Below are 12724 nucleotides of genomic sequence, written 5' to 3'. Positions count from 1 at the left end.
AAGGACAATATACTACACTGCACACAAGAAGGTGAGCGCAAGATTATTTATCTGTATACTGTGAATAAGCAACCAAGTGTTAGGTGCCCCAATGGGGAGTAAGAAGTAGATGAAAGTAAAGTATTGAGAAGCACAAGAGGGTAGAGGACATCTGACATTACTCACTGCTCTCGCCCTGCAGCACATATTTATATAGCAGACTTCCTCCCCCAGTCAGTACCCACATAGAGCAGTAATAAGTGACTTTAAAGGGAGGCTCAATAGTACTGTCCCTATAAACCATCAGGAAGAGACCAATCAGGATCTGAAGAATTAATTGGTCTGCGAGGTAAAATGACTGAACGTTTTTGAACTGTCCATCTGTCACATGCACAGTGATAACAGGACATTAACACTCGGGTGCACCACCCTCCCCCCCCCCCCCCCCCTGCTCAGGACTCTCATTGACACCAATGATGGATAGTTAGCAACAGATATAGCCAATATATCTGCCAGTGTGTACTTTCCTTGGTGACCAGTATATTGTAGTGTGAGCTGAAGATCTAATTCACACAAAAGGCCAAGACAAAGTGGTGAGTAGAGATATTTTGTTGCAAAAAAGCTTGCAGCACAAATAGACACAGTGCATACAGACACGGGACCTAGTGTAGCAAATAAAGTATTAAGTGTCAGATGCTTGTTCCCTGGGAAATCCCTTCCAGGAGAACATTAAAACCTTGAGAAAATGTGAAAATGTTTGTGATTGGTTTAGGCATTTAGCTCCTGTGAAATCAGAACCAGTGTTCGGGTTAGAGGGGTCAGTATCCTTTCTTTGCAAATAACAGTGAATCACTGTTTTACTGTAATTCAAGTACTTACCACAATTTTACAAACTTTGCTGCAACATTTGCACATTTTGGGCCTGATTCTGAGTTGGATGGATCTCTTAGCATGGACGCAAATGGTTTTAGCACACAGCACTTTTGCAGAAGCAAATTTCTGCATTGTTGCGAGTGTCCATCCTATTCTGAGTGGGTCGGGTCTTGGATAGATCTGTCTCTCCGTGAAATAGGACATTTCAGGGCAGTAGGTGGGTGGTGACAATGTAATGACATGTAAAAGCCTTAAAAGCTCTGTGCAATTCTGAGTTGTGTGTAAGGGGAAGGGAAGCCTGTTTCTGACAGATCTCTTGCACCCAGCATGTGGCTGCTGCAAGTGCCAATACTAATTATGACGGTTGCGGCGGCTGCTGTAAGATCAATAGGCGGCATGGGTTTCTGCTTGCACAAATCCCACATTACTGGAATAGATTCTCACATTTTTGTACATTAGTAAATCTGGCTTCTGCAGCTGCCCACAACTACAGCCACTTTGTGTGGGACTCAGAATCAGTCTCTTTTAGTCAAATCAAGGGAAAATATTGGGAGGTTTCATACACTTCTACAGTAGAGGACAGTATCTTAGAAGGACATGGTCTTACATTTACAGTCCCCTTCTAGCTTCAATATACAGTTAATGAGTGATTGTTTGACTCGAAGGAAAGTTCATGTTGGACAAGATTTTTTTTTTACAGTTAAAGGAAGCTGACATGAAATAGTCTAGGTTTCAAACAATTTATGGTATTTCACACTTTGTGGTCAAAATAAGGTTTTCTCTCTGTAATCATTTATGTTATTATCACATAGCCTTAAACACATGCAGTCTATACAGTATGTGTAGATTTTTCATCCATAATAATAATTAAGCTCTTTAAGGGTGTTTCCACTGGCTAAACACAAAAGATTCCATAATGCTCACACAAAGGGCAGGTTCTCTAATATGATTACATATTTTGCTTTATTGCGTATGACCACAATAAATTGATAATATACTTCAAAAGAAAAAAGTGTTACTAACAACTTAAATAAGATTTTTATTGTACAGTAAAAACTAGTCCAAGAACAACCTAATGCTATATTAAAAAGTTACTGTAGATGCCTGTGAAATGCCTATAAATATTATTTACTTACATATACCACCCATTTTGCATGTTATAAAAAGAGACACAAGGGTTGGAAACCATTATATTTATGTTTTTTTCAGGATCATGCTCTCAGGTCATTATGAGCCAGAATCTTAAGCACAGCAGTTCTTCAGCAAGATCTTATAAAAGAAGTTGTGATATTGGTGTAAATTATCCCAAAAATTTAAGTCAGATGACTTCCCATCATTCAGGATCACATATGTCCCACATTGGTCTATCTGCTATATCTCATCATGGAAGAACAAGTATGACTCATCATGGAGGCTTCCACAAATCTCATCATGAAGGCTCCCACATGTCACATGATGGATCCCACAAATATCATCATGGAGACTCTCGAATGTCTCATAATGGAGACCATCACAAGTCTCATCATGGAGACTCACACGTATCTCATTATGGAGGCCACTATATGCCTCAGCATGGATGCCACCACTTGTCTCATCATGTAGCAAACAAGTCACATCATGGAAGCCACCACAAAAAAAAAGTGTCTTTTTCAAAACATGTGGGCCATAATTATGTGGGTCATTTTAGTTGCTCTGTAGGCAATGGTGGTTGGAAGGAAGATGCTCTGTTTGGTGTAAATGAAAAAGAAACTATGAAGCTTTTAAATGAACGTCTATCATCCTACCTTAATAAGGTTCGAACACTGGAAATGGAAAATGCCCAGTTGGAAAGGAATATTTGTGACTGGTATACAAATAACCCCCCAAAAATACCTCCTGATGGCGCTCAGTACTTCAGAATCATTGAGGAACTCCAGACCCAGGTAAAAATACATACAGCACAAGGAAGAACACTATAACATGAAGGTCACAAAATTATTATTCAGTACAGTATAGTACAGTAGTACTGTATATATATATATATACACATTTAATACTTTTTTATTTATATATTCAGAGACAGATGACATATTTAAAGACATAATGATAAATGACATAATATTACAATACAGATTGTAAAATCTATTTTGCAGATTGCGGAAGGTAATATGGAAAATGCCAAGATTGTATTTCAAACAGACAGTGCCAGACTGCTTGCTGATGACTACAGGAATAAGTAAGTTTTGCAAATATGATATAATATACTGTAAATAAAGTGACTTTTCTAATGAATGTAGGTTCAACTCACAAAATGACTACCTTCATAGTATTAAGTTATGCACTTATACATGAATGCATGTTTACAAATTTTCCCTATCAAGTAACCAGTAGCAGTCAATCAGACCCTTGCATGTATTTCACTAACTTGCTATACTAATCAAATTAAATTGCTGATTGTACATTTAATTGACCACAACTTACAGTAGACTTTCTTCTTAGCTGATAAACATAACATCTTTCATAGCTACAGCTAGAAGCAGCTCTCCACCTGGGATAGTTATTTAAATACATTTGCCCAACACCATGCATACATTTATAAATAATGCATTTTTTTTGTTACTCAAAGACTTGAGATGGAACGCTGTTTAAGTACCAATGCTGAGATGGATGTAAACAATCTGGCAAGAGTCCTGGATGGGCTGAATGGGGAAGCTGGGGAACTAGTGATGCTGGTCCAATACCTCCAGGATGACATAGACAGTTTGAAGACCACCAGTGAGAAGGTTATTTATTAAAACTGAAAATATATGAAATGTGTTGAGTTGTTGAGATCCTATAAATTTATATCCTACCTATCTTATTATAGGAAATAAACACTCTTCTTGCACAACTGGGGGCCAGAATCAATGTGGAACTGAATGCAGCCCCTTCCATTGACCTTAATGAAGCTCTGTCTAGGATTCGAGATGAATATGAACACCTCATGGAAAATAATCTTAAGGAAGCGGAAAATATGTTAATTGAAAGGGTAAGTTATCCCCCACTTCTATTTACCATGACAATATGTCACTCTTGTATCTTTATATGGTCCTTACTGATTTTTTAAATCCTTAATATTTACAATAGAGGACATTATGACCATCTTTGTACATCTTTAAGTATAGATTAGCAAGCTTATTACAAATATGGGGCCTGATTCAGCAAAGATCACAGTTGCTTATACGCACGCAATCAGCCGATTATTTTGCACTGCGCATGCATATGTATTGCAGTGCGCATGCGCAAACCAGACACTGCGATCATAACTGCGATCGCAGTGGAGATGCAGACCCATCACAGAGTGATTGACAGGAAGTGCCGTTTGTGGGTGGTGACGGGGGATGTGGTCAAGCGAACGCAGTCGTGCCAGTGCGTTTCAATGGCGTTGCATGGGCATGCATAAATTATCCACTGCGATACCAGACACAGCCTGAGCAGAAGTAAGCAATTCCTGAGTGAGGCCTGACCTGCCTTAACTGTGCGTATGGGTCCGATGTTACTCGATGTTACCGTTATTTCACTATGTTGCCAAAGTATACGGATGTGAGTAAGGGGAAATGGGCGTCCTTATGTTTGGCTTCGATCACAATGTGAATGCAAAAATGTACATATAACCGCTTATATTAGCAACTGCATTGCGTGCGCATAACCAGAATAGTGATTCTTGCTGAATCAAGACCATGGACAAGAGGGACAGACATTCACGTTGCTCATTTATGGACCTCATTAATGGCCAAACTTGATTACATGTGACACAATTATTGCTGTCAGGCAATCACTGAATTATTGGTATATTGTGATCATCAGATGACTAACTTTTAAACAGTAGACATTTTATCAATCCCATCTTTGATTTAGTTGGTCTAAAACATACATCATACCAATAACTCCATGAGTAAGCAGCTTGAAATGTACTTTTGTTATTCTTTGAGTAGAATAAGATCTACCTATGTTCTACATATTTAGATTGTCTTTTCATGTTCTCACAGAGTGAGGATCTGAATCGTGAGGTGGCCTCTGGCTCAGCAGAACTGCAGTCTATTGAAACAGAGATAATTGAAATGAAGCGCTGCATGCAGGCCCTTGAAATTCAATTACAAAGTGAACTGAGTTTGGTATGTTTCTGAGTAATAAGTTCTACGTAAACCATTATTAAATGCTATTAATTGTACTCACACGATTACTACACTGAAAGTATAATTTATCAATGCTCCTTATGTGAATTATCTTCCAGAAATCAGCACTGGAGGGCACTTTGGCTAAGACAGAGGCTACTGTTGGGTGTAAGCTCGCCGAATTACAATGCCTGATCATTAGTTTGGAGTCCGAACTGTCACAGATTCGATCTGGCCAAGAACGTTTAAACTATGAATACAAGATCCTCATGGACCAGAAGACCCACCTGCAGATGGAGATTTCCACATATAAGCGACTGCTTGAAGGCCATGACATAAAGTAATTACAATAGAACAGTGTCAATATAAATACATATTCAAATATAACATATGTACTGTAGCTACTTGAAAAGTGCATACTTATTCATGAATAACCCTTCTAACATGAGTCTTATTTATGTAACAGCAAACCATAAAATTGATTAAAGGACATTGCTACATTGCATGTCGTCCATATCACTTATATATGTTACACTATCAGTTGCAGAAAATTAAAAGTCTTCCATTATAATGCAAAATAATGTGCTATTCTTTCTTAATGTAAAAGTCCAGCAAGTTTGTTTTACCTCAGGTACATACTGTATATCTTGTTAATTACTATATTAAACTTACATATGAACATGTTTAATATTGGAGTTCACCTTAAACTTAAATTGTATTTGCTTTGCAGTGTTTCTGAACACAGCATGGTACATGGCAAGCACGGTAAGTTTAACTGACAAAATAATTAAAATTTAATTCATGAAGTAAGTAAGGGAATCACTAGGAGATCTTGGATTAAAAATGGGTCTAGATCAAGTTTAGACAGTTTGTTTCTCTTTAGTAGTTGTGGTACTATAGGTTGGCCAGTCTTATTTTTCCATGTACAGTAATATCTATAATGTAACATGTCAAAATTACTGTGCACTATAAATATTGTGTAATTTGTACACTTAAACATATCTAAGCACATTCTTACAGTTTGTGGGATAAAATTATTTACTGATTAAACCCAACTATCTCCATATAACTCTTGAAGGCTTTAATGATAACATCACCAAACAACAACAGAATACAGCCTTGTATATGTATCAACTTTGTATTATACAGTAAATACAATAATTCTATATGTTTTTACCTTTCAGGATCTCATCACAGCATGGTACATCACACCTTAGGTTCCCGCCGTGGCAAACATATATCTCACCATAGTGGTGGCCATCATTGTGTAGGACACCACAGTGTAGGACACCACCCTTCAGGTCATAAAACAGGCTAGAACATTGAGCAGGTACTCAATGTTCTAGCCCAGTGTTGGCTAACCTTGACACTCCAGCTGTTATGGAACTACATAACCCAGCATGCACTGCTACAGTTTTGCTGTTAGGGCATGCTAAAACTGTGGCAGGGTATGCTGGGATATATAGTTCCACAACAGCTGGAGTGTCAAGGTTAGCCAACACTGGGCTAGAACATTGAGTACCAGGGAACACATAACTATACAGTATCACCTAGAAAATCATAATTCATGTGTACTCCCTATGATAGCAGACACCAACAAGACTTTGAGTTACTATTTTATTATTTCTATTTATATACAGTATTTAATGGAAGAAAGACATTGTAAGTTATAAATCATCCAGTGGTTTGGGGTAATGTGTTCTCATTGTGTACTAATGAAACTAAATATTAGTATTGAAGAGGGTGCATTGTGTTTAGATCTTTTTCTGTATATGCTGTTGATCAATAGCAATATATTGGGTACTATAGTTGTTATAAGATTTATGTTTGGCTATAGCAGCATAGTAAAAGATTTGCTGTGTATCTCTTTGTAGTGTGGAATAATTAATGACATGCTCATGTTCTCTCTTAGGCATATTTACTAAAGTGCGGGTTTATAGAAGTGGAGATGTTGCTCATAGCAACTAATCAGATTCTACTTATCATTTATCTAGCACCTTCTAGAAGATAATAGCTGGAATCTGATTGGTTGATATTGGCAAAATCTCCACTTTTATAAACCGCACTTTAGTAAATATACCCCTTAGATACAACACAAACCTCTGTTCATAGCACTTTCTGGACATGGGCTGAGCAGTAAAAGTATTGTTAGGTATCAATTGAAGCTCATGATTTAAGATAATGACACACATTGCAGCACTGGCAGAATTGTTTCCAGTGTAATAAAGATTAATCAGGGGTACAAGAGCATACTGTATGTTAGCACTTAGCCCACAATTCTGTTCTTTATTGCACCCACCACTTTAATGTGTTTCACAGACACTGACTGGCTTCTGATGTATAGTACAGGTAAATTTAGTTTGCATTACTAAAATTATTTTCTAGATGTCTTTTAATCAAACATGAAAGTTTGAATGGGTGCAATGACAAAATGCACTAAGGACAAGTAATCTAGGGAATAACTGTAGTAATATGTCCAGAATGTCAGTATAATATGTAGAACCCCCTCATAATGTTACCATTGTGATGTGTACTGTATGTGATCTGTGAGAATTCTCTCATGCTTAGCTCTATGGCTCCTGTATCACATAAAGATGGAAATTGGACAGTAATGTCAATATTTTACTTTCCTATTACTTATGTAGTATCACTTCTCTAATAAATTCTAGTCTTTTCTTGTAGTATGAAATATAATGCTGTTTTTTTCCCCGAATATGTATTTCTGTTAAGGATACAGTAATTGACACTCATTTTAAGAATGTTTATATTAGAGGGTTAGAATTTGTCTATTATTAATAAAGAGAATGTCAATATTTGTTAAAAGGACTGAAAAAATAGACAATACACAGTTATGGTGCATACACATGATCAGATTTTTTCTTCAGATATGGACGATAACGATTTAAAAATCGTTCAGTCGTTCATATCTGAAGGAAAATCGTTCATATCTGACATGCCTGAACGATCAACGATGCGCGTTCCCGTTTGTCAGATAACGATATCTGACATCTGATGGGTTTGCAGTCAGACTTGGACGATTCCATTCATTTTAATGCAGTCAAAAATCGTTCAATCGTTCAAAACTTTGGTCAAATCGTTCAAATCGTTCAAATCGTTTAGTCGTTCAGTCGTTCATCTGACAAATCTGACAAGTCTGACAAATCTGACCGTGTGTACGCTCCATTATTGCCAAAGTGGCCTTTTTATTATCGATTTACAATAGCTTCAACTTTTTTTCTTAGGGTTCTATTTGGGTGAAAAACTCATTATTTGCATGAGGCAAGCCTCATATGAATGTGTGTTGTGTCTGAAAGCCAGGCTTTTCTTCATGGAACACTTAAAAAATGATAGAGTTGACTACTCATTAAATATAAGGAAAATTTACCAGAGTCTCTATGTGCCTTTCTATCACTTGTGTATATTAATAATATATATATATATATATATATATATGTATGTATGTATATATATATATATATATATACATACATACATACATACACACAGGAGAAATATACGTTGCTCTAACGAATCCGACTTATAGATGAAATTGTCATTGCAATGTTTTTAGGAAATCCAAACATCCAAACATAGTTAATTTTAACAGCATGTAGCTTCCCATCTAAGGTTTTATCACCAAAACCCGGGAATAGATAGTTCTAGGAGGAGAACTGGAGTGCACAATGTAATAAAATGTAAACTTTATATACCGTATATACTTGAGTATAAGTCAACCCGAATATAAGCCGAGGTACCTACTTTTACCCAAAAAAACTGGGAAAACTTACTGACTCGAGTATAAGCCTAGTGTGGTAAATGGCAGCAGCTGGTAGTGCCCCCAGTAGTAATTCCCCTGGTTGTGCCCCCAGTAGTAATCCCTCCTGGTAGTGCCCCCAGTGGTAATCCCCCCTTTCAGTGCCTCCAGTAGTAATCCCCCCCTGGTAGTACCCCCAGTAGTAATCCCCCCTTTTAGTGCCACCTGTAGTAATCCCCCACTGGTAGTGCCCCCTGTAGTAATCCTCCCCTGGTAGTTCCCCCAGTGGTAATCCCCCCTTTTAGTGCCCCCTGTAGTAATCCCCCCTTTTAGTGCCCCCCTGTAGTAATCCCCCCCTGGTAGTGCCCCCTGTAGATATCCCCCCCTTGTAGTTCCCCCAGTGCCCCCTGTAGTCCCCCCCCCTAGTAGAGAGAGACGTGAAAAGAATAAAAAAAAAATAAACACTTACCTTAAACTCCCGCAGTGGGAGCAGCAGCAGCCGCTGAGAGTCTGACAGACTCTCAGCGGCTGCTGATTACACCAAACACGCAGCTGCCAGGCTCCGGCGGCTGTGTGTTTGTGCTGTGTAGCGCTGACCGAACTCCGTCCGGTCAGCGCTACACTTGACTCGAGTATAAGCCGAGGGGGTACTTTTTCAGCACATTTTTTGTGCTGAAAAACTCGGCTTATACTCGAGTATATACGGTAGATAAAAATATCATAAAAATATACATTGAAGTTAAGATAGATCAGCTTATTTTACAAGCCTGGTAACAGCAAGGAAGAGAATCATCACACTGATGGCTGTATCTTAGAAGTCCCCTGCCGGCTCTCTGGGAAAAAGTTTGGCTCAGAGGTGCAGAGTACACAGCGGCGGTAATCGGAGTGACGGACATCTTAAGTGTCACCATGCTTGTAAAATAAGCTGACTTATCTTAACTTCAGTGTACGTTTTTATGATATATAAAGTTTAAATGTTAGTTAATTGCACGCTCCTGTTCTTATCCTAGATAGATATATATATATATATATATATAGCGTCCAAAGAGAATGATCAGCACTCACAGGATCACATCATCCAGAAATTTTTTTATTGCATATACATGGCGAGGTCTGCATCACGTTTCAGGGCCTTAGCCCCTTCGCCAGGACCCACTTGCAACAAGACAAACAAACACAGACTACACTTACCCACCATAAATACCCACTTCATGCCTGGCTGCTCCCGCTGTCCACTTCCGGCCGCCCTGCTTCCGGGATGTGCAAGCCTCTGTTGCCTAGCAACCACGCGGCTTGCGTCTCACACAGATCAGGCAGCAAAAAAACACCACCCCAAACACGTCAGCACGGGCGGACAGAGAACCCAGTCACAACATATATATGGGACATAACAATCCCAACACATATTACATATAGAAAAAGACTATATTCTATTACATCAATTAATCATAATAAGAAAAACAAGAAAAAAAGAAATATCAAAAATACCTGGCAGTAAAATATCCCACTGCATATCAACAACTGGTTACATGAGACTATTCCAATTAATCTTTTCATTCAGGTCCCTGGGCCACACAGTATCAAGCCAACGAGCTTCTAAAATAAGAAGTTTTTTTATTCTGTCACCCCCTCTGCATGACTCAGGGACATGATCAATAATTTGGTATTTAAGAGCAGACAATGGATGGTGACTGTTCTTAAAATGTTTTGCCACAGGCTGGTCAACCTCTCTTCCTGTTGTGGCCATATTGATAGCTGACCTATGTAACGCCATCCTGTCATGGAATTTCCGTGACGTCTGGCCCACATAATATAGGTCACATGGGCACCAAATAATGTACACGACAAAAGCTGACATGCAAGTTAACACATAACGAATATCAAAATTCTTGTCAAGGTGAGGATGCTTAAATCTTCGAGATGAAACCAAATACCTGCAAGTAGTGCAGTTATAACAAGAATAGCACCCAGGTGGTTTCACATAAACATTAGGGGGGGAGGGCACTCCTCTACCTGTAATGTCTGTAATCATAAGCCGATCTTTAAGATTACGGCCTCTGCGAAAAGCAGCCACCGGTCTTGCATTCTTAAACACAGGTAACTCAGGGTCAGAGGACACTATAGGCCAAAGTGCATTCGTGGCATGCCTAATAATGGGACTAGCCACAGAAAAGTCACTTGACCATCGGATAATCTCATCACTATCCCTAGTTTTAGGCTGTAATAATTCATCCCTAGAAATAGATAGCACCTTCTTTTTCTGTTCTTGCAGCGTGTCATAATCATAACCTCTGGCTACATATTTAGCAATCAACTCATCTAATTTAAATGAAATCTTAGACCTGTCACTTATAATCCTAGACACTCTCATCATCTGAGAGAGTGGAAGGCCTTTCTTAAGAGCCGGTGGATGATGATTACCTGCCATAAGAAAGGTATTTCGATCAACATCTTTACAAAAAACATCTGTGGTAATCATACCATTAATGATTTTAAGTTGTACATCTAAAAAAGATGCTGAATCAGTACTATAGACATATGTGAACTTTATAAATGAATCTAAGCCATTAATCTCATTGAGCAATGATACAAATCGTTCAGCACCACCTGTCCACAACAGGAACACATCGTCTATATATCACATCTGGTCTATTCAAAAACATCTTATTCTCCTGATCAAACATAAAAATGTTTGCATATGAAGGGGCCACTGATGACCCCATAGCGCATCCGTGCAATTGCAAATAGTAATCGCCATCATAGAGGAAATAATTTTTAAACAGAATAATTTCAAGTAAGGATATAAATAATTCTATGTCCAATAAATTAGGATCCAACCACTGCGTCAAAAATTTCTTCATGGCATCCAGGCCCTCTGCATGGGGAATAGTAGTATAAAGACTACAAATTTCCAAACAATATAATAAAGTACCTTCAGGAACTTCTTTAATCTTCAACAAAAGTTTAAAAAAACTAGTGGTATCTTTAAGGAAAGAGGCTTGTAAAGGTAATAAAGGTTGAAGTAAAAAATCCAAGAATTTCACAACAGGTTGTAACAATGAGTCACTAGCCGATATGATCGGTCTACCAGGAGGTTTGATACTGTCCTTATGTAATTTAGGCAGCGTGTAAAGCACTGGAACCTTGGGATGTTCATTAAAGATTGCCTTCATCAATTTTGGGGACAATTTATGTTCAGAGACTGCATGATCCAGGATCGTCTTAAGTTCTAGTTGATATTGCTTAGTGGGGTCACAGTGAAGTTTTTTATAGACCTCAACCTCATTGAGTTGTTTCACAATCTCATCTCTATAATCCTGGATATCCTGCACCACGATGGCCCCGCCTTTATCGGCAGGCCTGATAATAATATCTTGATATGATCCAAGGTTCCCTAGTGCAGTAGCTTCTGCCTGAGATAAATTCTTCTTCACTTTTCCAGGAGCCGCAGTAAATCTAGTAACTGCATCATCTAATAGTCTGTTAAACGTTTTAAGTGAAGAGTGTAGTCTGTGTTTGTTTGTCTTGTTGCAAGTGGGTCATGACAAAGGGGCTAAGGCCCTGAAATGTGACGTAGATCTCACCATGTATATGCAATAAATAAAAAAATTTCTGGATGATGTGATCCTGTGAGTGCCGATCATTCTCTTTGGACGCTATCTAATATTACTTGGATATAGCACCTGTATAAGTTGTACTGCATGTATTATATATGAGTGCCGGCAGTTTTGGACATACATATATATATATATATATATATATCATATGTTTTCCTGAGGATGGGGCATGTTGACCTCGAAACGTTGAAGTAAATACAACTTATCAATAACGATACTGAAGTGCCGTGTCAAGGATTGGCACATCAAATGCCATATGTATGATTAATTCGAAGGGCACGCAGGCTGCTATCTTACTAATCACAGGAGTGCCGAACCTATTGCTGTTTGTCTGTTTCTATATAGAGTATATATATATATATATATAT

At 38.3% G+C, this 12724-nt stretch overlaps 1 protein-coding gene across 1 annotated transcript; it reads left to right on the top strand.

The window, feature by feature from the left end:
- The first annotated feature begins 2066 nt into the window (after positions 1-2066).
- LOC148521807 (keratin, type I cytoskeletal 19-like) lies at positions 2067-6307 on the top strand. Its single transcript, XM_088474672.1, has 8 exons — positions 2067-2774; positions 2985-3067; positions 3458-3614; positions 3698-3859; positions 4860-4985; positions 5105-5325; positions 5716-5750; positions 6170-6307. Exons 1-8 carry the CDS (start codon positions 2082-2084, stop codon positions 6301-6303), a joined length of 1611 nt encoding a protein of 536 aa, XP_088330798.1. The 5' UTR covers positions 2067-2081; the 3' UTR covers positions 6304-6307.
- The last annotated feature ends 6417 nt before the right edge of the window (positions 6308-12724 follow it).

Source organism: Taudactylus pleione, unplaced genomic scaffold (genome assembly GCF_031769625.1).
Source record: "Taudactylus pleione unplaced genomic scaffold, aTauple2 ptg000155l, whole genome shotgun sequence".
NCBI classification, from domain to species: domain Eukaryota; kingdom Metazoa; phylum Chordata; class Amphibia; order Anura; family Myobatrachidae; genus Taudactylus; species Taudactylus pleione.
Note: the sequence above shows the minus strand (reverse complement) of the source record. Positions and strands in the feature narration are given on the sequence as shown.

Bases quoted from the DNA above. Each gene is read 5' to 3' on its own strand.
- LOC148521807 (XM_088474672.1), top strand. From the start codon at position 2,082: ATGAGCCAGAATCTTAAGCACAGCAGTTCTTCAGCAAGATCTTATAAA. The intron at 3,068-3,457 runs GTAAGTTTTGCA...TGTTACTCAAAG, and splicing joins GCTGATGACTACAGGAATAA to ACTTGAGATGGAACGCTGTT. The intron at 4,986-5,104 runs GTATGTTTCTGA...ATTATCTTCCAG, and splicing joins TACAAAGTGAACTGAGTTTG to AAATCAGCACTGGAGGGCAC.